Source organism: Rhea pennata, unplaced genomic scaffold (assembly GCF_028389875.1).
Source record: "Rhea pennata isolate bPtePen1 unplaced genomic scaffold, bPtePen1.pri scaffold_187, whole genome shotgun sequence".
Lineage (NCBI taxonomy): Eukaryota > Metazoa > Chordata > Aves > Rheiformes > Rheidae > Rhea > Rhea pennata.
This window is the reverse complement of record NW_026907656.1, coordinates 11,646-37,346: the sequence shown is the minus strand read 5'-3', so window position 1 is coordinate 37,346 and position 25,701 is coordinate 11,646. Positions and strand designations below refer to the sequence as shown.

The window sequence follows — 25,701 nt, the reverse complement described above, 5'->3', positions numbered from 1 at the left end:
GGCGGCGCGGGCGGCTCCTCCCAACGGACGCGGCGGCCCCACAACATGCAACTCACTCCGCCGCCGCCATCTTAGGCGCCCCGCCGCTTCCGCCACGTGACGCGGCGGGGGGGGCGGGCCGGAAGCGCGTCACGGCGCTGCGCTCTTCCCCCCCCCTCCCCCCTTCGCTTCCGTCCACCGCGCGCTCGCTTCCTCCCGCGTCACGTGACGCAGGCGCGAGGGGGCGGCGCCCGCGCGCGCGCAGACAACACTGCGGCGCGGTCACGTGACGCGCGGCGGAAACCGGAACGCACAAAATGGCGGCGCCGAGGCGGGAAGAGGAAGAAGAAAACATGGCCGAGGCGGCGGCGGCGGGAGGCAGCGGAGCCGAGCACGGGCCGAGACGAGCTTTAATTTAATGGACACCGGTCCGCGCCCGCCCGCGCGCGCCCGCGGCCCTGCCCCACCCCCACCCCCCCCCCCCCAGGCAGGAGGCGGCCGGTACCGGGGTGGGGTGGGGGGGGGGCAGCGGTGTTTGGGGCAGGAGAGGGGAAAAACGACAGCGACACCCATAAAAAAAAAAAAAAAAAAAAGTCCAGGTCTCATAGAGACATTAGGGGGCGCGGGGGGGGCGCCGGGGGGCCGCCCCGGCCTCACAGCTCGTCCTTGAGGGCGGCCCCCCGCCTCGTCCTCCTCCTCCTTGTCGCCTTCATCCTCGTCCTCGTCCTCCTCGTCGTCGTCGTCGCCGCCGCCGTCCGCCTCGTCGTCGCCCTCCTCCTCCTTCCGCTTCTTGTCCTCTTCCTCCTGCTTCTTCCGCTGCTCCTCGTCCTGCTGCTCCTTCATCTTCCTCTCCGCCTCCTGCGGGCGGGGGGGGGGGGGGGGGAGGCGGTGTCACCACCCTGCGCCCCGTGTCAGCCCCCGCCCCCCCCCGGCTAAGGGGGCGCCCCCGGCCCCGCGGATCCCGGGGTACCTTGGTGGCCCCCCAGGTTTCGTTGCCGAACTCCTCGGCGAACTTCTCGTCGTCGGTGATGAGGAAGTTGTCGAAGATGGTGCCCGACTTCACCTAGGGAAGGGCATAGGGTGTGTGTGTGTGGGGGGGGGGGGGTGTCACAGGTGGCCCCCCCCCCCAAAAACGCCCCGCACCCACCTGCCAGAGGTCGAGGCCGACGACGCCGAAGCTGTCGTAGGCGTGGAGCGTGGGGTCGGGCGTGTACTCGGGGTTGTCGATCTCGGGGTGCACCCATTTGCCCTTGTAGTCGGGGTTGTCGATCTGCCGCGGCCGCCACTCGCCCTGGAGGAGGAGGAGGAAGAGGTCGGGGGGGGGGGGCACCGGACGCCGCGCCGTGAGGCCGAAGGCTCCGGCGCTCCCGCCGGCCAGCCCGCCCCCGCCACCGCACCTTGTACTCGGGGTTCTGGATCACGGGGGGCTCCCACTCGCCGTCCATCTCCTCGTCCCAGTCCTCCGGCTTCTTGGCGTCGGGGTCGGGGATGTGCTCGGGCTTGTCCAGTCCTGGCGGCGCGGCGAGGGGGGAGGGGGTCAGAGCGCGCCCGGCGCCCTCCCCGCGCCGCCTCGGGCCCCCCTCTCCCCGGCCGCCCACCTCGGGCTTGGCGTCCTCGGGGTCATCGATCTTGGCCCGCTCGTCCCAGTCGTCGGGTTTCTTGGCCTCGGGGTCCTTGATCTTCTTGGGGGGCAGGAAGTCCCAGTCGTCCTCCAGGCTGCCCGACTCCACCTTGCTGTTGTCGATCTTCACCTCGTAGGTGTTGTCCGGCCGCACGACGAGGGTGTAGAGGTGGGTGAACTCGTCGTCCTGCGAGGGCGCGGGCGGCTCAGCGGCGCGGGCCGCCGCGCCGCCCGCCGCGCCGCCGCCTCCCGCCACGCACCTTGCAGCGGATGTCCTTGTTGATCAGCACGTTCTTCCCTTTGTAGTTGAAGATGACGTGAACCTTCTTAGTGCCGGGACCGCAGATGTCGGGGCCTGGCAGGGGCGAAGGGGAAAACGGGGTGGTTAGGGGGGCAGAACCGGAGACGTCCGGGCGGGACGAGGGACGGCGCCGAGGAAGCGGGTGACGCCGGCAGGCCCGCACCGAACATGATGTTGTACTCGGAGTCGCCGTGCATGTCCTCCTGGTTCAGGCTGCCGGGAAGAGCTTCACGTAGCCGCCGCCGCAGTCGATGTTCTGCTCGTGCTTCACCGTGAACTGCACCACCAGCGTCTTGTCCTTGTTGCTGAAGGGCTCGAAGCGGGAGGAGATGGCGTAGAAACGGGCGTCCTGGCTCGTCTGGATGCCTGCGGCCGGAGCGGGGAGAGCGGTCGAGGCCCGGCGGGCACCGGGCAGGGCGCAGCGAGCGAGCGCTTCGGCTCCGGGGCCGCAGGACCCCTCCTCCCCGAAAACCGCCCCACAAGCCGGCCGGCGTCCTCGCGGGCTGGCTGACCCCGGCTCCGGCGACGCGGCGTGGCGCGGGCTGTCAGCGGCTCTCCACGCTCGTTAAGCATTAACTACCCTTGAGCGGCAGCACGTGGAGCAAAGCGCCGTTATCTCCGGGCGGGCAGCACAGCCGCGACGCTGCCGGCGCCTCACCTTTATCTTTCTCGGCGTCGCCGTAGAACTTGCCGGCCGTGAGGATGAACTTGCCGTAGTCCGACTTGTGCTTGGATTCCACCCACCGGCTGCTCCAGGCGTCTGCGGAGAGCGGAGAGTGTCAGAGAAGCGGCGAGGCCACGCGCGACCCCGGATTTCCCCTCCCCGAGGCGGGAGCAGGCCAGGAGAGCGCTCGCCGCTGGGGTCTTCCTCGGCACGAAGGCCTTCCTTCCCCAAGGAAGCGTCGCTGCCGAGACGGCCGCATCGCGGCTGGTGCGCGGTTGTTTGGCGTTTCCGGAGGGAGGAGGGAAGCGGGATGGCTCCGACAGCGCTTGGGAAGCGCGGGAGAGGCCGAAACAGGCCTGGGCCCCGCCGTGGGCTGGGGCAGGCCCCCACGTCCCGGCCCACGTTTCCCTCCAGCCGGGGCAAATTCCCAGGATCCGCTGCGTGCCAGAGGAGCCCCCCGACGCGGGCTGCACACCTGTGGCCACCCAGCACCCCGGGGGGAGGCCGGAGCCCTCCACCAAATCCCTTCAGTGCCCCCAGCCCCTAGGGGGCCTCCCCAGGGGGAGGCCTCGCAGCGCCCCACACCTTCCCGTGACGCTCACACCCAGGCCGGGGGAGGCCTCCCCAGCCCCAGGGGGAGCCCCTCGGCCCCCAACACTCTTTCGATGGTCCTTACTATTCTGCAGGCCCAGCGCCTGTAACGCCTCCCCCCTTCCTCAAGGCGGGCTCAGCTCCCTCAAGCCCCCCAATCCCTCCAACTCCAAAGCTGCCTGAAGACCCCCAACCCAGCCCTATAGCCCCCCATACCCCTCCTCTGTCCCCCAGGCCAAGGGAAACCTTGCAGGCCTCATGGCTGCCCCAGGACCCCCCAAACCGACCCTGCAGCCCCCCAGCCCCTCACTCCACAATGCCCCCAAGCCATTCATCCACCCAGATCCCCCATCACCCCACCGCAGCCCCTCCAGGCCAGGGGAGACCCCCGGGGTCCCTCAGACGCGCCCCCACACGCTGCCCAGGCTCCTCCAATGCCCCCGGCGGTGGAGACCCCCCCTCACCTCCATCCCCGAACTCCTCCCGGAAGTACTGGGTGGGCCCCGCCGCCACCAGCCCCAGGAGGGCGCCGAGCAGGAAGGGGAGACCGAGGGGGCTCATGTCGCCGGGGGTCCCACACAGTGCCGCGGAGGCGCCTGGCCCTTTAACAGACCCGTCCCTGCCCGGCCCGGCGGCGCCCAGACACTGCGGAGGGGGGCGGCGGCGGCGCCCCCATTTATACGGCTCCTGCCTCTCGGCCCGCCCCTGCCCGCTCCCCATTGGCCCGCGCTCGTGAGGGGCCCGCTCCCATTGGCCCCTCGCCCGCTCGCCGGCTTCGGCGGCTCCCCCGAACGTTGGCGTCCCAGATGGCCGCTTCCCATTGGCTGACCGTGGGGGCCAATGAGGAGCGACCACGCGTTCGGGGGGAGACGCCCCCCCGCTCTCCTGCCCTCCCTCCGCGCGGTGCGTCACTCTCTCCCGCGGTCACGTGGGGCCCGGACGCTCTTAAAGGGCCAGGCCGCTGCGCAGCACGTGGGAGACGCTCCCCATCCCATAATAGCAGCGGGGAACCGGCATGGATGTGGGAAGGGGAGGGTCAGGGGCATTCAGGAAACTACAGCGCGTCATGACCTGAAATGGAAGCGTGACGTCACAGCGATGTGGCGTGCCCTCGTGATGTCATGGGTCGGGTCGGCAGCGAATCCCTAACGCAGCAAAGCCACGTTGGGGGTGGGGGGAGGTGCCCAGCCCCCAGCCCCGTTGCCATGGTGATGGTACCCCTTGGTTTAGCATCACCATGGTAACAAGGCCTGGATGTGCAGTCATGGGGATCACCACGGTAACAGGTGTGTTGCCGTGGCAACAGCTGCTGTAGGGTGCAACAGGCCTGTTGCTACGACAACTGAGACCCCTTACTGGCATTGGTAGTGCCGGTAGCAGTGTTGCCGTTGCTAAGGCAACCACGCTCCCGATGACGTCATGCTGGCACCCCCCCCCCCAACAGCGCCCTGCGCCTCTTGCCGCACTCAAGATGGCGGCCGCGCCACACCCGAGATGGCGCGCGGCCGCCGCCCCGCCCCGGTGGCCCCGCGCGCCTGCCCCGCCCCCTCGCGCGGGAGCGCTTCCGGGGCGCGGCGGCGGCGCGCGCTTCCGGCGCGGCGATGTCGCCCAGCGTGGCGGAGCTGCTGCTGCAGCGGCTGGAGCAGGAGGCGCCGGGGCCCGGCGGCGGCGGCGGCGGCCTGTGCAGCCTGGAGGCGGCCGCGGCGCTCGGCCTCGACCACCAGACGCTGGTGGGCGCCGTCAAGAGCCTGCAGGCGCTGGGCGAGGTGCGGCGGGGAGCGGCGGCGGCGGCGGCGCGGGGGGCCGCTCGCCGTTCGCCGCCGCTCACCGCCGCCGCCGCCCGCAGGTGATCGAGGCGGAGCCGCGGGCCGCCACGCGCTGGGAGCTGAGCGCCGAGGGCGAGGCGGCGGCGCGCGACGGCAGCGCCGAGGCGCGCGTCTTCCGCAGCGTCCCCGCGCAGGGGCTGCCGCACTGCGAGCTCATGGTGAGCGCGGGGGGGGGGGGGAAGGGGCGCCCCGGTCCCGGTCCCGGTCCCGGTCCCGGTCCCGGTCCCGCCGGCCCCGCCGCCACCGCCGGCCGCTCCTCCCTCCGCAGAAGCTGCCCGACGCCCAGGTGGGCTTCAGCAAGGCCATGGCCAACAAGTGGGTGCGGCTGGAGAAGGGGGCGCCCGGCGGCCCCCGCGTCTTCCGCGCCGTGAGTCCCCGGCCCGGGGCTCAGCCCGGCCCCGAGGGTCCCTGTCCCCAAGGGTCCCTGTCCCCGAGGGTCCCTGTCCTTGGGCTGAAGCCGTCCCTGAAGGTCCCTGTCCTGGACTGAGCTCATCCCCAAGGGTCCCTGTCCCTAACAGCCCCCATCCCTGGGGGTCCCCGGCCCTGGGCTGAATCCGTCCCCAATAGCCACCTTCCCCGACGGTCCCTGTCCCAAATGGCCTCTGCCCCCAGGCTGAGCCCGTCCCCAGTGGTCCCTGTCTCCAATGGTTGCTGTCCCTGGGTTGAACTGGTTCCCGAGGGTCCCTGTCCCCGATGGCCCCTGCCCTTGGGCTGAGCCCGTCCCCGAGGGTCCCCGTCCCCGAGGGTCACTGTCCCCAATGGCCCTTATCTCTGGGCTGAACCCGTCCCTGAGAGTCCCTGTCCTGGGCTGAGCCCGTCCCCGCGGGCCCCCGTCCCCTGATGGTCCCCGTCCCCGCGGGCCCCTGCCCCCAGGCTGAGCCCGTCCCCGAGGGTCCCTGTCCCCGATGGCCCCTGCCCTTGGGCTGAGCCCGTCCCCGAGGGTCCCTGTCCCCGATGGCCCCTGCCCTTGGGCTGAACCCGTCCCTGAGAGTCCCTGTCCCGGGCCGAGCCCGTCCCCGCGGGCCCCCGTCCCCGCGGGCCCCCGCCCCGCGTCGCTGCCCCGCTCCGTCCCCGACGGCCCCTCGGCGCAGGTGGCGGAGGTGCGCGACGCGGTGCAGGAGAGCCTGCGGCGCGTGCAGCGGGGGGAGGCCGCCAGCCTGCCCGAGCGCGACCGCGCCGACCTCAAGAAGAGGAAGCTGCTGCTGGAAGTGTGAGCGCGCCGGGCAGGGGGGAGGCGCCCGCGCGGCGGCGGCGCCGGCGGCGGGAGGCGCCCGCGCGGCGCCGGGACCCCCCGCTGACCCCGCCGCCGCCTCCAGCACCCTCAAGTCGTACTGGCTGCGCAAGGGCCGCGCCTTCAGCACGGCCGTGGCGCGCCAGGAGACGGAGCTCACGCCGGAGATGATCGCCACGTGAGTGCTGCGGTGGGACGGGGGGTCCCCGCGCTGGTGGGGGACCCCCCGACACCCCCCCACACACACACCCTCCCCCCCCCAACACCCGCAGGGGCTCCTGGCGCCAGCGGCCCTTCAAGAGCTACAACTTTGCGGCGCTGGGGCTGCCGCCGGCCTGCGGCCACCTCCACCCGCTGCTCAAGGTGCGCTCGCAGTTCCGCCAGATCTTCCTGGAGATGGGGTGAGTGCGCGTGTACGTGGGGGTGCCGCGCAGCAGGACGCCTGGGCCCTCGCCCCCCCCATCCCCCCACGGTGACCCCCCCCCCCACGTGCACGCACCCCTTACCAGGTTCACGGAGATGCCCACCAACAACTTCGTGGAGAGCTCCTTCTGGAACTTCGACGCCCTCTTCCAGCCCCAGCAGCACCCGGCGCGCGACCAGCACGACACCTTCTTCCTGCAGGGTGGGCGCCCGCCGGGTTGGGGGTGTGTGTGTGTGTGGGGGGGGGGGACACACTGCGGTGCCCCCCACCCTCGCCCCAATGCTGATGTGTACCCCCCCCCCCACCACCACCTGCTCGCAGACCCCGCGGAAGCGCCCGAGCTGCCCGCCGGCTACATGGCTAAAGTGAAGAAGGTGCATTCGCAGGGAGGCTACGGCTCGCAGGGGTGAGGGGCAGCGCTCGTGGCGGGGGGGGGGGGGGGGGACACATGCGCGGGTGCCCCCCCACCCCCCAAACGGCTCGGCCGAGCCCCCCCCCCCCACACACCCCTCACCACCCGCCGCAGGTACAAGTACGAGTGGAAGGCGGAGGAGGCGCGGAAGAACCTGCTGCGGACGCACACCACCGCCGTCAGCGCCCGCATGCTCTACCGCCTGGCGCGCCAGGTGGGGCCGGGGGCGGCGCGGGGGGGGCATCCCCACCCCTGTGTCCCCCCACCCCTAAACCACCGTGCTCCCCCTTCTCCTCCCCCCCGTTTGTAGGAGAAGTTCGCGCCGGTGAAGTACTTCTCCATCGACCGGGTTTTCCGCAACGAGAGCCTGGACGCCACGCACCTGGCCGAGTTCCACCAGATCGAGGGCGTCGTGGCCGACCGCGGCCTCACGCTGGGCCACCTCATGGGCGTCCTCAAGGAGTTCTTCACCAAGCTGGGTGAGGGAGAGGGGGGCGGGCGTGGGGCGGGGTGGGGGGAACCCGTCGGAGGTGGGGGGGGGCCCCTCCGACGCCCCCTCACCCTCCCCGCTCCGCTCCGCGCAGGTATCACCCAGCTGCGCTTCAAGCCCGCCTACAACCCCTACACGGAGCCCAGCATGGAGGTGTTCAGCTACCACAGCGGTGAGGGGGGGCTGGGGGGCCCCCCCGTGGGGTGGGGGACCCCTAAGGGGGAGAAGGTCTGCTCTGGGCGCCTGCTCTCCTCCATGGGACCCAGGAGGGGCTCTGGGGGGCACCCTACTCGTGTGGGGGTGGGTGTTCTGGGGTGCCCCATGGGTGTGAGGGGGCCTATGGAGCGTCTTGTGAGGTTGGGAGTCTCCTGGGTGCCCCCTGGGGACTCTGGGGGGCTCTTGTGAGGTTGGGGGTCTCCTGGGTGCCCCCTGGGAACTCTGGGGGGGGCTCCTTGTGAGGTTGGGGGGTCTCCTGGGTGCCCCCTGGGGACTCTGGGGGGCCCTTGTGAGGTTGGGGGTCTCCTACATGCCCCCTGGGGACTCTGGGGGTCCCCTTGTGAGGTTGGGGGGGTCTCCTGGGTGCCCCGTGGGGACTCTGGGGGGGCTCCTTGTAAGGTTGGGGGTTTCCTGGGTGCCTCACTGGGATGGTGGGTGCCCCATGGGTGTCTGTGGAGGGGGGCCCTTGAGGCCCAGGGGTGCCCCTTGTAAGGTTGCGAGGGGTGCCCTGGGTGCCCCACTAGGATGGGGGAGGTTCCATGGGGCCCCTTGCGAGCTTGCGGGGGGTCTCAGGGTGACGCTGTGGGGGAGGGGAGGGGAGCACCCCCCATCTCACCCCCCACTCCCGCCCCCCAGGGCTGAAGAAGTGGGTGGAAGTGGGGAACTCGGGGGTCTTCCGCCCCGAGCTGCTGCTGCCCATGGGGCTGCCCGAGGGCGTCTCCGTCATCGCCTGGGGGCTCTCGCTGGAGCGGTGAGTGGGGCCGGGGGAGGCGGGGGGACACCCATGGCAGGGGTGTGTGTGGAGGGGGGGAGCCCCCACCCCACAGCGCTGACCCCCCCCCCCCCTCTTTCCTGCTCCTGCAGCCCCACCATGATCAAATACGGCATCAACAACATCCGGGAGCTGGTGGGGCACCGGGTGAACCTGCAGATGGTCTACGACAGCCCCCTGTGCCGCCTCGACGCCTAACCCCCCCCATCCCCGTCCCGGGGGTGGGGGGCCTGCACCCCAATAAACCCCCTTGGCCCACCCGGGTGCCTGCGTGTGTGCGGGGGCGGCAGCCCGGGGTGGCGGGTGGGGGGGCGTGAGGTTACCGGGAGGAACCGAAGAGACGGAGCCTCAAAGCGGCGGATGCCGCTATTCCGGGCGCCGCTGGATCGCAGGGATAAAAATAACGGCCGCTGGCATCGCCCGAACCCGAGCGGAGCGCGATCCCCGAGTCCTTCGGCAGCGGAGGTCGCCCGGCCGAGGCCACGTCTTCCGACAGCGGCGGCGGCGGGGGGGGGGGGATGAAAACGGCACGGGGGCGGCGCGCTGGCGGCGGCTGGAGAGGCTTCGCCCGCTGGTCGCTCTCGCGCCGGCTCCTTTCCTTGCAGCCTGGCTTCCTCCTCCTGAATCGCTTTCTAAATCGCTAGCAGGGTGTTTTCCTGTAAAACAGGCGGCTTTTGGCTGCGGAAGTATCAACCAGCTCCAGGTATCATCCCCCCCCCCCTCCCCCCCCCCTTCCGTAGGCCATCTTAGCGTCCTTTGCCAGTTAGGAAAAAAAAAAAAAAGATTAAAAAAATAAAAGACTCATGGAGGTGAGGCAGCCTGGCGCAGAGCACCCGCTCCCGGACGGGGATTTCCAGTCATCCTTGGAGACCAACACCCCCCTTAAACAGGGAGCCGCACGGGGGGAGCCTGTGGTTCGGCACGAGCTGCAAAAAGGAGTCCCAAAGCGTAGGGAAAAGGTTGCGGTGTGCCCCCCGTGGCCCTTACTGAAGGTAAAACCTGATCTCTGCTCACGAAGGACTTGAACTGCTCCAAAGCTGCTCTGGAGAGGACTCTGCAAAACCAGCCAGTGACCTCTGCTAAAAAAAAAATACATACATAGATACATAAATAAATATATATATATACATACATATATATATATGCTTTGAACAGCTTGGTTACTGCAGCAGGAGAATACTGCCGCTCCCTGCCTCCGTGGCGCGATGCCCTCCCAGCTACAAAATGGTTCTGTAGTTAAACACATGGGCCTCGCTCGTCACCAGAAAAGCTGTCAGCAGGAACGAGGCAACTTTGCACTGTTAATTCAAGCAGGAATTGGGGGGGGGGGTTATGAATCTGCTGCACCTCTGAAGCCTTCTGGCGGCTGTAAGCAAACCCGCCCCAGGGGCTGCTAGCAGAAAAAGAGCCAGGGTTGGAGCTGTGGGTAGAGAAACAGATTCAAACAGAAGCCATGGCGCTGTAGTCGGGTATAATTATGCAAATCTGTATGAAAGAGCCTCCTGCTACAGCTCCAAAAGCGGCACCGTCTCTGGGTTTCAACCACCGTGTTTTCAGCCCCGGCAGAACCTGCCAGTTTTGTATCACTTGGCACCGGGCAAGGCCTCCCCCTGCTTTCAGATGGGCCCGAAGAGCAGCAGGGACCTGCAAGCCAACAGCAAGAGCCAAGCAGGCTCTGCCATCTCACCGATTTGAGCGACTTGAAAAGGAAACCCCGGTCGGGGGAGGAACAGGACAAAGCCTGAGGGGTTTTGGCAGCTCCCCTCAGCTCCGGCTGCGCCCTGTCCATAAGGGCTGGGGATCGCCCTGGACCCCGGCGCTCTCCCTCAGCCGCCATCCCCCTTCACCTCAGCCTGGCTCGCCTGCGCCAGGACGCCTCCCCTCGCGCCAGGCTGTGCCTTCTCGCCCCAGCCTGTCCCTGCGACCCACAGACCTCCCCATCATCTCCAGTCCTAGGACTCCCCCGGCTTCCCGCGCCTCGTCTCTGCCCTTGGCAGCTCGGGCTGCGCCATCTCGCCTCCAGCTTCCCCCCTTCCCCTCACGGCCCTGCCCTTCCCGCCTTTTCCCTCGCGGCCGCTCATTGGCGGAACCGCGGCCGCGGCGGGTTCTGATTGGCCGGCGCGGTTGTCCGTCGCCAGCTGCCCGCCGCCGTCCCGCCCACCGTGCTCTCCTCAGTGAGGCCGCCGAGGGGAAATGGCGGGAGAGGCGATGTGGGGTGAGGCATGGGGGGCTCGCATGGCCGTGGGGAGCCAGCTCCCCCCTTCCTTTGAGGGGGGAGGCTCATCCGATGGAGGGCTCCCCATAAGGGACCTGGCACTGGGACCCCCTGCCCATCTGGGGCCTCTTCTCCTGAGGCACAATATGGCCTCCCCAGCCTGTGAAGCTCTTCCCTGCCTCAGAGGGTCTCCATTTCCTCCCCGAGGGCTCCCCTGTCTCTAGCATGGGATCCCAACCCCATTCCCCACCCTGGATGTGGGTCTCGGGGGGGCTGGTTTCACCTTGGGTGGCCCCATCTGTGCTCTGTCAGGTGTTGCGGGGATTCCCCTGTGCTGCTGTAGGATGTGTTTCCATATAGGAGCATAAGCCCCCACCATTTGGCTCCTCTTCCTTGGGTGCATATGTTCACCCTTGCTTCTGGCTTGCTGGGAATTACCTGAGCTGAGTGTGCGTGGGGGTATGGATGTGTGGGAGGGATGTGTATGTATGTGTGTGTGTATATATATATATATATATATATATATACACACACATATATGCACGCATGTGTGTCTGCAGGGGTGTGTGTATATGTGTCTGTGTATATATATGTATGTAATACATATATTTTGGAGCAGAAATATAACAGTGGTGCCAGTCCTGCCTATTTAAAAATACAGAGGCTGCCCTCAAAACCAGCGTATTGGCTAAAACCTAGCAGAAGTTACAAAATTAAGTATTCATTTGCCTCCTGCTGTTTAATTTTGAAGTCGTAGTTTCCGACTTTTTTCATTTAGCGCTCTTAACCCTCCCCTGTTTTTTAATGGAAAAAGGAGGACTCACTCTGCTAATCTAGCAATCCCAGGGGCTCCTCTGGGGCCGGGGATGATTTCTGCCCCCCTCCATCCCCCAAATAAACCCCTCATCTGTTATAAAGGAAGAAGGGTCCAGAGGGGTCTCTTAAGGAGCTGCCAGGAACTAGCCTCAAGCTGTATTCCAGCTTAGTAAATAAATAATAATATTGCAACTAACTGAGTATTTGCCTTTCCAAATTAATTTCCTCCAGGCTTTTAAGGAGCCTTTTCATTGCGGAGCGTGCCGTCCCGCTTTCCAATCGAGGTAAAAGCAGCCCCTGCCGCTTCGCGGGTGATTATTTGGGATGACGGGAGGTTTCTGGTGGGGACTTCACAGCTGGACGTGGGTGGGTATTGCTCGGGGCACGGCAGCTAGAGAAACCCCCTCCTCAGATCGCAGCGCTGGCAGCGCGACGCGACCTAGCCGGAGAACAATATAAGCGGCTGTCGTTTGCTGCCAAGATTTGCAGCAGCCTTCTGTGGTGTTTGTTATTCCTTTATTGTTGCATTGAACTGGTTTTCTCACAAGTCACCTGCGTTTATCAATCTGGGCATGGGCTTGGGTAAGTCCTGTCAGGAACCTGGAAGTGACTCCTGGGCAATATCCCAGTGTAAAACTGGGATAGAATGGGATGGGCTGAGCGTTACAGTTGATTCAGAAAGGGATTTCTTGACCCACAGAGAGAAAAAAAAGAAAAAAGGTAAATTTTTTGGTTAATTAGGAGGGAAAAAAAACAGTTTGGGAATTTTCACCTCCCTTTGGCTGAGGGAGATGCCCACAACAGCTGCAGTCCATGGGTTTATGACTTTAAAAGTGCAGCTGGGGCACCTCAGCGCTCACCTGCGGTGGTCCTTCATAAGCATTCGTAGTTCTCAGGGCCTGAAAGCCCCAGTGAAGTCGTTCCCTGCTCTTCTAGGTGCTAGAAAAGCAGCTGTTGTAAAACGAACGTGCCGAATAAACAAGGCAGGAGAGCAAGGAAGGAAGGAGAGCCTCAAGATGGGGTGATCAGCAGAGATCCCCGGGTTCCTGGGTCCCCCTGCGGTGCTGAGACCTGCGCCCAGCTCACATCCCTCTGCCTCTTCTCTTTGGAGGTTACTATGTCTAATCCGGACCGCGAAAACGAGGACCTGGAGCAGGAGGAGGTGCGAAACGACAGCCCGTTCTTTGCCGACCTGGACAGAGGTGACCTCTCTAGCGAGACCTCCTCGAGGTGAGAAGTTTGGCAGTCCGCTGCCTCCTGTTTTCTGAGCCAGGGAGAAGAGAGAGGGGAAAACGCTGCCTGTTGGGGTCATGTACCCGCGCCGCAAATCCAAAGGAAGGGCCGCGGAGTTGTGAAATACGGCGTTAGGAACGAATCGTGTTATTCCAAGGCCGTCGTGTTCATTAGCGGGATTTCCTGCTCTGGCAAAACGGGAGTTCTCTAATTAACGCAACTGGTTAGGCAGAACGTTCCCAATTCCGGCGCTCGTTAAGAGACAGAACGGGTCTGGAGGCTGTGTGGGCTAATGCATCATTTCTCAAAGGAAGCACCTATGGTTTCGGAAAAAGAAACCAGCCCTGCAGGTGGCTTTGCACTGTGCTGCTGACTCGAAACTGGGCTAAACTTTGAATATTTATGTATTGTCGTCCTTCCCGCCCTCTCCCTCGCGTTCTGTTTGCTCGCTCGTTCGGACAGGAGCGTGTCCGGCTTTGCAATTAATAGCTGCGATCGTTATTCAGGCCACTTTTCAGTGCCTAAAAGCCAGGGGGGTTAATTTATTTGGGCCGCTGCGGCGGGAGGCTTGGCCCGGCGTGCGCGCGCGCGTGTGGGGCCTGCTCGCCTCCGTTCGCCACGTGCTTTGGCAGGTCTCTGCGCCGCAGTTCCTCTCCGTGCCGTTGTCGCCCTCTCCCGTGAGCGCGCCCCGCTGCCGCAGCGGCTCTTCTTATTTTTTATTTTTTTTTCTCGATCTTGCCTTTTTTTTTTTTTTTTTTTTTTTTGCCTATTTAGTCGAGGGAATGGCTGACTCCGGAGGGACGCCCGTGCCCACCTGACGCCGCGGGGGCGCGGAAAGCCTGGTGGGACGGAGCTGCCTCGCCCGGCCGGGTCCCTTGGCAGCTCCGCGGTGCCCGGGCGCAGCGAGCCGCTTGGCACGGCCGTTGTTTACTCGCGCTCGGGCGCCGGAGGCTAGAGAGAATCAGCTGCCGCGTTCTGGCTTTTCGTTCTGCTCCCGAGCAGCCTGTCGCGGCTTCACCTGAGCAGATGGCCGGGTTTATTTCGATTCGTTTCCTCCGCTGGCACCTCGGGAGCAGCAGCCAGCGCGGGTGAGGGGCAAGGCCGAGACGGTGCTGTTTAACGGCTGCGGCCGACAGGAGCCGGGGCCGGAGCCGAGCGGGGATGCCGAGGCGCTCGCTGTTGTCGCCGGCTGATGCGATGAGCGTCCCCAGCCCGTCTCTGCGCACGCCGATTTCCCCGCGCGCGGGCTTTCCCGGGTTGCTTTGAAACCGGGCACGGCTCATCGGGCACGCTATTTATTTTCCATCAAGTGGAATTAGCCGTCAAATTCACTTGTGCTATAGAAGTCACTTAACAAACAAGTCAGTCAGCGGGGGCTCTGTCGTTACTTTACTGGAGATAATTAGCCAACACAGGGGCTGTCAAGTCAGTGATGAATTAACATTCTGGTTATTAAACTGTTTTATTGTTGGCTAAACAAACGGAAAGGCCTAAAATTCCCTCCAGAGAGAACCTAATAGCCAGCAAAAGTTTCCTCCGGCTTCTGATTTTTGGCTCCTGTCTGGGTCATTCCTCGTTTCGTTGCCACGCGGCTGCAGGCAGCCGCTGACAGCGACTTGGCCCGCCGGCCCGTGCTTCCCCCGTCTCGGCGCGAAGGCTCCTCGCGTGGTCGCTTTTCCTCTCTCCTCCTGGGCAGTTCCTTTTGCTTTCTCGCCCGACGAGGCAGAGCGTCGGCTGCCGGGGTGGGGGGGTTTCCGCCTTCCCCGCTTCCCGTTCTCCTCTCGCTTTGGCCCGTGGTCGTATTTAGCGCGCCGAGCGTCGGCCGCGGCTGCCGGAGCGCGCCTGCCGCCCTCCTTCCCATCCCGGCGGGGATGTTTCCCCTCTGCCCGGGGCCCTGCCTCTCGGACGATAAGCGGCTGCCGGAGAATTTGTTGGGAGAGCAGATAAAAACCCCCTGTTCTTTGCGTGCTCCTTCTCCCCCTCCTCCAGGAGCGCCGCCACCGCCGCTCGAGCGCTCTTTGCCTCACCCGAGGAGCGTGCGCGCGTCCCGCTTAACGTATTTATTTTATGTTTTGATCAAGGAAGGACTCGCTGACACCTCTTCCCTGCCCCGGCGCGGAGGCGGCGGGAGCGGCCCTGGATGGCAAGTCATCCGCTTACTTCGCGGCCCTCGATTCGAACATCGGAAACCTGCAGCAGCGAACGCAGCAGCTCATCGACAAGGTCAACGACAACCGCAAAAAAGACCACGCGGTCATGAGCAATTTCAGGGAGAGCCTCCTGCTGAAGGTGAACGGGGCGGGGGGGACGGGGGGGGGGGCGAGGCGCTCCCGGGGAGGCCGGCCGAGGCGCTTTCCCTCGCTCGAGGAGAGCGCTCGGCTCTTTGCGCGGCGGAAAGAGGGAGAACAAAAGGTGCGGCGCGACGCTTCCTGGCCCGCCGGCCGCTCTCCCTCGCCTGCCAGACTCCCGGCTGCCTCCCCTCCGCGGAGGGGGGCGAGCGCCGCTGCCCGCCCGAAAGCGAAACGGCTTCGGGCAGGGCCCGGCCCTCCTCTCCCGCTCCCCTCCGCCGCGGCGGAATCGGGCCTGAGAGCCAGTTTGCTTCGAGCGCGAGAGCCCGTTGGCAATCCGCAAGCGGAGGCGAAAGCCCCGCGTCACGCTTCGGAGAGCCCGAGTCCCGCGGCGGCCCTCTTCCACTCGCGGCGCCGCTAATCCCCGTCGCCTCCCCCCTTCCTCCTCCTCCTCCCGGGGAAGGTTACGTGCTCGCAGAACGCTTGTTTAGTACATTTAATCGTATTATTCTAACGGAATTAGTCACAGCTTGCGAGGCAGGGCCGGCGGGCGGGGCGGGGGGGGTCTCTCCGGGCTCCGGAGGCGATTAAACGGGATGCTGCGGAGCGGCCCCTCCGCGCCGGCGGGGAGGAGGGAGCGGGGGGGCCGCGCGGAGCCGCTGCTTTCGCCGGGGGCGTGAAAAATCGGCCGCCGAACCGGCTGCTGCGGAATTCGCGCCAGGAGCGAGCGGCTCCGGCGGGGGGAGAAGCACCCCCCCCCCCCCCCGCCCCCAAAACACACACGCGTGCACACACGCGCATTCCCCCCCCCCCCCCGCCCCCACCTCCCTTTGCCCCGTGCCGGAGGCGGCGGCCGCAGCTGCCTCCGACCCGAGGGGAAGCCGGAGCCTCCTCGGTGCTGGCCGGCGGCTGCCGCCCCGCCGGACTTTGCCCCTGCCCCATCCCGCAGCGGCGGCGGAGCAGGGTTGCGACAGGCGGAGGGGAGCGGCCGGTTGACAACAACAACCCCCCAACTCCTGCGCACACACACACACAGGGGACCGGCCCTGCGCAGCTGGCGCCGACGGCACCATGTGGTGCCCCCGCTTCCCCCCCCCCCCCCTTCGCCCCCCGGGCCCTGCACCGCCGCGGTGGCTACCTCGGCCCGCGTCTTGGCTAGCGCGAGCCTGCAGCTGGTGCTCGCCGGAGCCAAGCTTTCCCGGGAGGCGCGCCAGGCCGCGGAGCAGCAGCTGCCGCCGCCGCCGCGTGCGGCCCGCCGCTCCCTCCTCCGGGGCCGCCCCGGCCTCAAAAAAAAAAAAAAAAAAAAACAAAACCCGTCGTAAACGAACTGAACTAAACCGGCCCTGTTTCCCCCGCCGCCCCCCGCAAGGTCTCGAGCCTGGCCGAGAAGCTGGAGGAGAAGATGTTCCGCGTCTACGACCTCCACAACGAGCTGCTGCAGGAGAAGCTGCGGGAGCTCTCGGAGCTCGTGGAAAGGATCGGCCGGATCGAGGCGGAGCTCAGGCACGCCTGCCGCGCCGTGGAGGCCGCCTACGAGGACCTGTGCCTGCGGCCGGAGCCGTGAGCGTCGCCGCGCCGAGCGCCGCGGCCCCCCGGGAGCGCCGCCCGGGCCGCGGAAGCGCCCTTTCCTGCGCCCCCTTGACGTTAAATATGCTTTTTTAAAAAATATATATATAAAAAAAACATATATATATAGAAAAGGCAAACAGACCCTCAACGCTTGAATTTCTGAGGTTTAAGGGAGCTTGTCGCAAAGGGCCGAGCAGCCTCTCGTCCCTGTTGCCCCCCCCCTCGCGAGGGGGAAGCGGGGTGCGGGTTGCGTCCGTCCGTCTGTCCGTGCTTGCCGGCGGCGGCTCCGCGCGCGGCCTTGGCGTTTCCCGTCAGGAACGGCCGCGGATAAAAGCGGAGGGACGCGGCGAGGCCGAAACCTCTCCCACCGCCGCCGCCGGCCCGTTCGTCCCGAGATCCCGCGGCGGCGCCGCGCGGCTTTTCGGCGAGAGCGGAGCGGCCGCGCCGGCGGCAGAGCCGCGGCTCGAGCAGGAATCCCGGAGCGGCGGCGGAGCCGGCGCTTCTCCGGCCTCTACTTGCCGGCGGCGAAGGCCTGGATGCCCGTGATGGCTCTGCCCAGGATCAGCGCGTGGATGTCGTGGGTGCCTGCGGGCGGCAGCGGTGGCGGCGCCGTGTCCCCGCGCGGCGGGCGGGCGGGGGGGGGGGGGGAGCGCGTTCCCTTTCCCTTATTTTTACGTGTTTTTCGTCGTTTTTCAGCCCCGTCTCCCGTTACCTTCGTAGGTGTTGACGGCCTCCAGGTTCAGGACGTGCCGGATGACGTGGTACTCGTCGGAGATGCCGTTGCCGCCCAGCATGTCGCGCGCCTGCCGGGCCACGTCCAGCGCTTTGCCGCACGAGTTGCGCTTCAGCATGGAGACCATCTCCGGCGTGGCCCTGCCGCCGGCGGGCAGCGGTGAGCGCGCGGGCAGGCGGCGTGGGGCGCGTGTGGGGCGCGCGCGGGGCCAGTACCTGCCCTCCTCCTTGAGGCGGCCCAGGCGCAGGCAGGCGTGCAGCCCCACGGCGATCTCCGTCACCATGTCGGCCAGCTTCTTCTGCACCAGCTGGTTGCGCGCCAGCGGCGCCCCGAACTGCTTCCTGCGGGGCGGGTGGCGGCGGGGGGGGGGGGGGGAGGGACGTGGGGCCGGCCGCCCCCGCCGTGGGGCCGCCCCCCGCCGCCGCCGCCGCCCCGTTACCTGTCGAGGACGTACTGCCGCGCCGTCTCCAGGCAGAACTCGGCGGCTCCCAGCGCGCCCCACGCGATGCTGTAGCGGGCGTTGTTGAGGCAGCCGAAGGGACCCTACGGCGCGGCGAGCGTTGGCGCTGCCGCCCCACACGCGTGTGGGGCGGCGGCGGCGGTGTTGTTTCAGGGGCGGGCACTCACCGCCAGGCCTCGGGCGCCGGGCAGCACGTTGCCCTCGGGCACCTCGACGTCGTCCAGGAGGATCATGCCGGTGGAGGAGGCGCGCAGGGCGAACTTGCCGTCGATGGCGGGCGTGCTGAGCCCCGGCGCGCCGCGCTCCACCACGAAGCCCCGCACGCGCCCGTCCTCCTCGCTCACCGCCCACACCACGAACAGGTCGGCCACCGGCGCGTTGGTGATCCTGCGGCGGCGGGGGGTGGGTGACGGAGCGCCCCGTGCGCGTGGGGGGGGGGGGGGTCCCACACCCCACACATCCCCCCCCCCCCAAGCCCGCCGCGGGTTCTCACCACGTCTTGGTGCCGCGCAGGCGGTAGGCGCGGGCGGCGGCGTCGCGGCGCGCCCGCGTCTCCATGCCGCCCGGGTCGCTCCCGTGGTCGGGCTCCGTCAGCCCGAAGCAGCCCAGCAGCTCGCCCCGCGCTGCGTTGGGGCGGGGGGAGTCACTGCTGCCCCACAGCCACCCCCCGTTCCTGCCCACAGCCACCCCCCCGCCCCGTTCCTGCCCCACAATCAATCCCCTTTCCCGCCCCTCCACGCTCTGTTCCTGTCCCCACTCCCTGCTCCATCCTGCCCTCCCAGTGCCCCCCCAGCCCCCGTTCTTGCCCCACTGCCGCCCTTCCTGCCCCCTCATCCTGCCCCCCCCCCAGCTGCCCTTCCTGGCCCTCCATCCTACCCCCTTCCTGCCCTCCCAGTGCTCCTTCCTGCCCCGTTGCCCCCCTCCCCCTCCGTCTCTGCTCCATCCTGCCCCCCAGCCTCCCTTCTTGCCCCGCTGCCCCTCTTCTTGCCCCTCATCCTGGCTCCCCCCCCCCAGCCACCCTTCCTGGGCCTCCATCCTGTCCCCCTTCCTGCCCTCCCAGTGCTCCCTCCTGCCCCACCGCCCCCCTCTCCTGCCCCACCGTCCCCCTCTCCTGCCCCACCGCCCCTCCCTTCCTGCCCCTTACCCCTTCCTGCCCCATTGCCCCCTCTCCTTCCCCACTATCTCTTCCTTCCTGCCCCATTGCCCTCTTCCCTGTCCCACTGCCCCCCTCTCCTGTCCCACTGCCCCTCCCTTCCTGCCTCTTACCCCTCTCCTGCCCCATCACCCCCTCTCCTTCCCCACTATCCCTTCCTGCCCCATTGCCCTCTTTCCTGCCTCACTGCCCCCCTCTCCTGCCCCACCGCCCCTCCCTTCCTGCCTCTTACCCCTCTCCTGCCTCTTACCCCTCTCCTGCCCCATTGCCCCCCTCTCGTGCCGCACCGCCCCTCCCTTCCTGCCTCTTACCCCTCTCCTGCCCCATTGCCCCCTCTCCTTCCCCACTATCTCTTCCTTCCTGCCCCATTGCCCTCTTCCCTGCTCCACTGCTCCCCTCTCCTGCCCCACCGCCCCTCCCTTCCTGCCTCTTACCCCTCTCCTGCCCCATCACCCCCTCTCCTTCCCCACTATCCCTTCCTGCCCCATTGCCCTCTTTCCTGCCCCACTGCCGCGCCCTGGTGCCCCGTTGCCCCGGCGCGGGGCGCCCCGCTCACCCAGGGCGGGCAGGTAGCGCCGGCGCTGCTCCTCGCTGCCGTAGGCGTGCAGCGCGTGCATGACGAGCGACGACTGGACGCTCAGCACCGAGCGGTAGCTGCTGTCGACGCGCTCCAGCTCCCGCGCCACGAGCCCGTACGCCACCGCCGAGGCGCCCGCGCAGCCGTAGCCTGCGCGCCGCCGCCGCCGCTCGCCGCCCGCCCCGCTGCCCCCCGGGAGCGCCCCCCCCCCCCCCCCCCGGGAATGTCCCGGAGACCCCCGGAGACCCCCGGGAACGCCTCAACCCGCCCCCCGGAATGTCCCAGAGACCCCCCGGAGACCCCCGGGAACGCCTCACCCCCCCCGGGAATGTCCCAGAGACCCCCTGGAGCCCCCCGGGAGCGCCTCAACCCACCCCGGCATGTCCCAGACCCCCCAGAGCCCCCCGGGAGCGCCTCACCCCCCCCGGAATGTCCTGTCCCAGAGACCCCCTGGAGCCCCCCGGGAGCGCCTCAACCCACCCCGGCATGTCCCAGACCCCCCAGAGCCCCCCGGGAGCGCCTCACCCCCCCCGGAATGTCCCAGAGACCCCCTGGAGCCCCCCGGGAGCGCCTCACCCCCCCCCCCCGGAATGTCCCAGACCCCCCAGAGCCCCCCGGGAGCGCCCCCCCCCCGGGAATGTCCCAGAGACCCCCGGAGACCCCCGGGAACGCCTCACCCCCCCCGGGAATGTCCCAGAGACCCCCTGGAGCCCCCCGGGAGCGCCTCAACCCGCCCCCCGGAATGTCCCAGAGACCCCCCAGAGCCCCCCGGAACACCTCAACCCCCTCCTCCCCCCGGCATGTCCCAGAGACCCCCCAGAGCCCCCCGGGAGCGCCCCCCCCCCCCCCGGGAATGTCCCAGAGACCCCCCAGAGCCCCCCGGGAACGCCTCAACCCGCCCCCCGGCATGTCCCAGAGACCCCCCAGAGCCCCCCGGGAGCGCCTCAACCCCCCCGGAAATGTCCCAGAGACCCCCGGAGACCCCCGGGAACGCCTCAACCCGCCCCCCGGCATGTCCCAGGGACCCCCCAGAGCCCCCCGGAACACCTCAACCCCCTCCTCCCCCCGGCATGTCCCAGAGACCCCCCAGAGCCCCCCGGGAGCGCCCCCCCCCCCCCCGGGAATGTCCCAGAGACCCCCGGAGACCCCCGGGAACGCCTCAACCCGCCCCCCGGAATGTCCCAGAGACCCCCCGGAGACCCCCGGGAACGCCTCACCCCCCCCGGGAATGTCCCAGAGACCCCCTGGAGCCCCCCGGGAACACCTCACCCTCCCCCTGGGAATGTCCCGGAGACCCCCGGGAACGCCTCAACCCGCCCCCCGGAATGTCCCAGACCCCCCAGAGCCCCCCGGGAGCGCCTCACCCCCTCCCCCCGGAATGTCCCAGAGACCCCCGGAGACCCCCGGGAGCGCCTCAACCCGCCCCGGCATGTCTCAGACCCCCCAGAGCCCCCCGGGAGCGCCCCCCCCCCCCGGGAATGTCCCAGAGACCCCCGGAGACCCCCGGGAACGCCTCAACCCGCCCCCCGGAATGTCCCAGAGACCCCCCAGAGCCCCCCGGGAGCGCCTCACCCCCCCCGGGAATGTCCCAGAGACCCCCGGAGACCCCCGGGAACGCCTCAACCCGCCCCCCGGCATGTCCCAGGGACCCCCCAGAGCCCCCCGGAACACCTCAACCCCCTCCTCCCCCCGGCATGTCCCAGAGACCCCCCAGAGCCCCCCGGGAGCGCCCCCCCCCCGGGAATACCTCAACCCGCCCCCCGGAATGTCCCAGAGACCCCCCAGAGCCCCCCGGGAGCGCCTCACCCCCCCCCGGCATGTCCCAGAGACCCCCCAGAGCCCCCCGGGAACGCCTCCCACCTCCCTGGAATGTCCCAGGACCCCCGGAGACCCCCTGGGAACGCCTCAACCCCCTGGGAATGCCCCAGGACCCCCTAGCCCCCCCCCCGAGCCCCCCTGGGAACACTCCAACCTCCCTAGGACCCCCCAAGCCCCCCAGGAATGCCTCAATCCCCCCAGGAATGCCCCATGCCCCCCCCCCCAGAGACCCCCTGGGAATGCCTCCACCCCCTGGGGACCCCCCAGGACCCTCAGAGCCCCCCAGGAACGCCTCAACCCCCCAGGAATGTACTAGCCCCCCCCCCAGGAACGTCTCCCCCCCCCCCCCCCCCAGGAGCGCCCAGGTCCCCCAGACACCCCCCCCCCCACAGCCGACAGCCCCTCTGCTCCCCCCAGGACTCCGAACAGTCTCCCCTGGGAACTTCCTGCCCCCCCCCGGACCCCCCAGCCCCCCCAACTGCTTCCTTGGGGGAGCTCCCGCAGAGCCCCTTTGCACCCCCCCCGGGACCCCCCAACAGCCCTTTGCTCCCCAAGGGGACCCCCGGACCCCCAGCAGGCCCCCCAGGAACACCCTGCTCCCCCCAGAGCCCCCCTGCAGGGACCCCTGGACCCCCAACAGCCTCCCTGCTCCCCCCAGGAACCCCCCAGCCTCCCCTGCGGGGACCCCCGGACCCCTAAGCGCCCCCCCAGGGACCCCAGAACCCTCCTGCTCCCCTGTGGGGACCCCTGGCCCCCCAAGCACCCCCCCAGAGCCCCCCACTCACCGTTAATGGTGGCGCCCAGCAGCCCCAGCTGCCCCATCTCGGTCACGATCTCCCGGTGGAAGACTTGGGGGGGCGTGGGGGGGGGGGGTGAGGGTGGAGGCGCTGGGTGGGGGGGTGCGGCGGCACCCCGATGTCGGGGGCTCCCCCCGGCGTCGACCCCTGGGACCGTTGGGGAGGGCACCCGGGGTGCCAGGGGGGATCTGGGGGGTGCTGAGGGGGATATGGGGGGGGTCCTGGGGGTGCCAGGGGGGATGAGGGGCTATCTGGGGTGTCCTGGGGGGCATCTGGGGGGGGGTCCTGGGGGTGCCAGGGGGGATGAGGGGCTATCTGGGGTGTCCTGGGGGTGCTGGGGGGCATCTGGGGGGGGTCCTGGGGGTGCCAGGGGGGATGAGGTGCTATCTGGGGGGTCCTGGGGGTGCCAGGGGGGATCTGGGGGGGTCCCAGGGGTTTGGGGGGTTCTGGGGGGCATCTTGGGGGTTCCGGGGGGATCTTGGGGGTCCCAGGGGGTTCCCGGGGGTTTGGGGGGTCCCAGGGGTTTGGGGGTGTTCCTGGGGGGTTGGGGGGTCCCAGGGGGTTTGGGAGGTCCTGGGGCGTTCCTGGGGGTTTGGGGGAGTCCCGGGGGGGTCCCAGGGGTTTGGGGGGGTCCCAGGGGGTTTGGGGGGTCCCGGGGCGTTCCCGGGGGTTTGGGGGGTCCCAGGGGTTTGGGGGTGTTCCTGGGTGGTTTGGAGGGTCCAGGGGCGTTCCTGGGGGTTTGGGGGGTCCCAGGGGTTTGGGGGTATTCCTGGGCAGTTTGGGGGGTCCCGGGGTGTTCCCGGGGGTTTGGGGGGTCCCAGGGGTTTGGGGGTGTTCCTGGGTGGTTTGGAGGGTCCAGGGGCGTTCCTGGGGGTTTGGGGGGTCCCAGGGGTTTGGGGGTATTCCTGGGCAGTTTGGGGGGTCCCGGGGTGTTCCCGGGGGTTTGGGGGGTCCCAGGGGTTTGGGGGTGTTCCTGGGTGGTTTGGAGGGTCCAGGGGCGTTCCTGGGGGTTTGGGGGGTCCCAGGGGTTTGGGGGTATTCCTGGGCAGTTTGGGGGGTCCCGGGGCGTTCCCAGGGGTTTGGGGGTGTTCCTGGGCAGTTTGGGGGGTCCCAGGGATTTGGGGGTGTTCCCGGGGGGTTTGGGGGGGGTCCTGGGGGGGTCCCGGGGGTTTGGGGGGTCCCGTGGGGTTTCCCAGGGGTTTGGGGGTGTTCCCGGGCGGTTCGGGGGGTCCCAGGGGGTTTGGGGTTTCCCAGGGGTTTGGGGGTGTTCCCGGGCGGTTCGGGGGTTCCCAGGGGGTTTGGGGGGTCCCAGGGTTTGGGGGTGTTCGCGGGGGGTTCGGGGGGGTCCCGGGGGGCTTGGGGGGCCCGCACCTGCGTGGCGGTGGGCGCGCAGCACGCGGGGCAGCAGGCGCTGCTGGCAGTAGGCGCGGCAGGAGTCGCGCAGCAGCCGCTCCTCGGGCGACAGCAGCGCCTCCAGCCGCAGCGCGTCCCGCCACTCGAAGGGGCCTGCGGGGCGCGGGGCGGGCGTGGGGGGCGGCCCGGGGCGCGCACGGACCCCGTGGGTGCCCCCCCGTGGGGTGTGGGGCGGACGTGGGCCCGGCAGGGGCCCCCCGTGGGCTGTGGGGTCCCAGCACCCACTGGTGCGGGGCGGACACAGTCCCCGTGGGTGCCCCCCCTGTGGGGTGCAGAGTCACAGGACCCACAGGTGTGGGGTGGACACGGGCCCCACTAGTGCCCCCCCCCCCCCCGTGGAGTGCAGAGTCACAGGACCCACAGGTGTGGGGTTAGACACAGACTCAGTGGGTGCCCCCCGTGCGGTGTGGGATCTCAGGACGCACGGGCGTGGGGCAGACGTGGACCCAGTGGGTGTCCCACGTGGGCTGTGGGGTCCCAGCACCCACGGGTTTGGAGTCACAGCCCCCCGTGGGTGCTCCCGCGGGTGGGTGTGGGGGTCCCCGGCTCCCTGTGGGTGCCCCCCCACGGGTGGGTGTGGGGGGGACCCTGGCCGCCCGTGGGCGCCCCCGCGGGTGGGTCTGGGGGCTCCGCAGCCCCCCATGGGTGCCCCCCACGGCTGCGGGGGGGGGGTCACCGACCCCCCATGGGCGCCCCTGCGAGTGGGTGTGGGGGGTCCCCGGCCCCCCGTGGGCGCCCCCCGGCCCCGCTCACCCTCGGGGGGGGCCGTGCTCCGCCGGCGGACGGTGCCCAGCGCCGGGCGCAGCAGGGGGGCGGCGAGGCGCAGCGCCATGGGGCCTGCGGGGGGGCGGGGGGCACGGCTCCTGCCCCACCGCCCCCCGGAGCCCCACCCGCCCCCCAGCACCCACAGCTGTCCCCTCCAAGGACCCACAGCTGCCCCCCAGCACCCTCAACTGCCCCCCACACCCACAGCTGCCCCGGGACCCCTATCTGCCCCCCAGCACCTGCAGCTGCCCCGGGACCCCTAACTGCCCCCCACACCCACGGCTGCCCCGGGACCCCTATCTGCCCCCCCAGCACCCGCGGCTGCCCCGGGACCCCTATCCGCCCCCCACACCCGCGGCTGCCCCGGGACCCCTATCTACCCCCCAGCACCCACAGCTGCCCCCGAGACTCCCGACTTCCTGCGGGACCGCCCTGCCCAGGGATCCCAGCTGCCCCCCCACCCCCAAGGGCTTCCGGGACCCCCAACCGCCCCCCAGACCTCCCCGACTGCCCCCCAGCCCCCCACTGCCCGAATGACCCTAACTGCCCCCAGCGACCCCAACCGCTCTCGGGCCCCGAGCTGCCCCCCGGGGGCGCCCCACAGCCCCGGTGGGGGTCCCGACCCCCCCCCGACCCCCGCCCCAAGGCGCCCCTGGTGCCGGTGTGTCCCCCCCCCACCCCCCCGCACCGTGCGAGCTCGGCAGCAGCGAACGGGCCCGGAGCAGCCCGCGGCCGTGACGTCACGGGAGGGGGCGGGGCCCGGGGGCGGGGCGGAAGGGGCGGTGCCGTAACCCTCCCCTTCCTCGTGGCCGAGAAGGGACCCAGGCGTCCCGGGACTGCCCCGCCCCCCCCTCCCCCCTCCCCCGGGGCTGGACAGGGGACCCGGGTGTCCCGGGACTGCCCTGCCCCCATCCCCCGGTAGACAGGGGGCCCAGGCGTCCCGGGACTGCCCTGCCCCCCCCGCCTCCCCAGTGGACAGGGGGCCCAGGCGTCCCGGGACTGCCCTGCCCCCCCCGCCTCCCCCGTGAACAGGGGGCCCAGGCGTCCCGGGACTGTCCCGGCCCCATCCCCGTGAACAGGAGACCCGGGTGTCCCGGGACTGCCCCGCCCCCCCCCCAGCTGGACTGTGGACCCCTGTATCCCGGGACTGTCCCGGCCCCACCCCCGCGAACAGGGGACTCGGGTGTCCCGGGACTGCCCCGCCCCCCCCACCCTCAGGCTTGGGACGGAGCCGCCTGCTCCGCGCACGCGCAGGTGCGGAGGGGCGGGCGGAGGCAGGTGCGGAGGGGCGGGGCGAAGGGCGGGCGGGTGGGGGGGGCGGCAGGTGCCTCGGCCCC

General features: G+C 69.2%; 4 protein-coding genes and 1 long non-coding RNA gene across 5 annotated transcripts; 2 read left to right on the top strand and 3 right to left on the bottom strand.

The window, feature by feature from the left end:
* Positions 1 to 542: 542 nt before the first annotated feature.
* Positions 543 to 3,817, bottom strand: CALR (calreticulin). Its single transcript, XM_062601009.1, is given in 10 exon segments — positions 543 to 662; positions 664 to 837; positions 950 to 1,042; positions 1,127 to 1,270; positions 1,377 to 1,787; positions 1,861 to 1,955; positions 2,065 to 2,118; positions 2,121 to 2,267; positions 2,560 to 2,661; positions 3,621 to 3,817. Coding segments are annotated over 10 exon segments (1,347 nt in total). The 5' UTR covers positions 3,718 to 3,817; the 3' UTR covers positions 543 to 632.
* Positions 3,818 to 4,757: 940 nt separating this feature from the next.
* FARSA (phenylalanyl-tRNA synthetase subunit alpha) lies at positions 4,758 to 8,787 on the top strand. Its single transcript, XM_062601010.1, has 13 exons — positions 4,758 to 4,922; positions 5,003 to 5,140; positions 5,251 to 5,349; positions 6,074 to 6,192; positions 6,299 to 6,391; positions 6,486 to 6,614; positions 6,723 to 6,838; positions 6,959 to 7,043; positions 7,164 to 7,263; positions 7,360 to 7,528; positions 7,634 to 7,711; positions 8,392 to 8,506; positions 8,620 to 8,787. Exons 1-13 carry the CDS (start codon positions 4,758 to 4,760, stop codon positions 8,723 to 8,725), a joined length of 1,512 nt encoding a protein of 503 aa, XP_062456994.1. The 3' UTR covers positions 8,726 to 8,787.
* Positions 8,788 to 10,591: 1,804 nt separating this feature from the next.
* SYCE2 (synaptonemal complex central element protein 2) lies at positions 10,592 to 17,292 on the top strand. The gene is made up of 5 exons (XM_062601006.1): positions 10,592 to 10,742; positions 11,790 to 11,842; positions 12,670 to 12,788; positions 14,873 to 15,080; positions 16,449 to 17,292. Exons 3-5 carry the CDS (start codon positions 12,676 to 12,678, stop codon positions 16,641 to 16,643), a joined length of 516 nt encoding a protein of 171 aa, XP_062456990.1. The 5' UTR covers positions 10,592 to 10,742; positions 11,790 to 11,842; positions 12,670 to 12,675; the 3' UTR covers positions 16,644 to 17,292.
* Positions 14,235 to 16,534, bottom strand: LOC134154262 (uncharacterized). The gene is made up of 2 exons (XR_009961355.1): positions 16,218 to 16,534; positions 14,235 to 14,981 (listed from the first exon to the last, which is right to left on the bottom strand). It is a non-coding gene; the product is annotated as an uncharacterized LOC134154262 (long non-coding RNA).
* Positions 16,795 to 25,141, bottom strand: GCDH (glutaryl-CoA dehydrogenase). The gene is made up of 11 exons (XM_062601004.1): positions 25,053 to 25,141; positions 24,353 to 24,436; positions 23,558 to 23,692; positions 22,175 to 22,237; positions 19,551 to 19,721; positions 18,335 to 18,464; positions 18,009 to 18,228; positions 17,821 to 17,924; positions 17,597 to 17,722; positions 17,361 to 17,521; positions 16,795 to 17,233 (listed from the first exon to the last, which is right to left on the bottom strand). The coding sequence occupies exons 2-11, from the start codon at positions 24,429 to 24,431 to the stop codon at positions 17,160 to 17,162; spliced, it is 1,263 nt and encodes a 420-aa protein (XP_062456988.1). The 5' UTR covers positions 24,432 to 24,436; positions 25,053 to 25,141; the 3' UTR covers positions 16,795 to 17,159.
* Between the last annotated feature and the right edge of the window lie 560 nt (positions 25,142 to 25,701).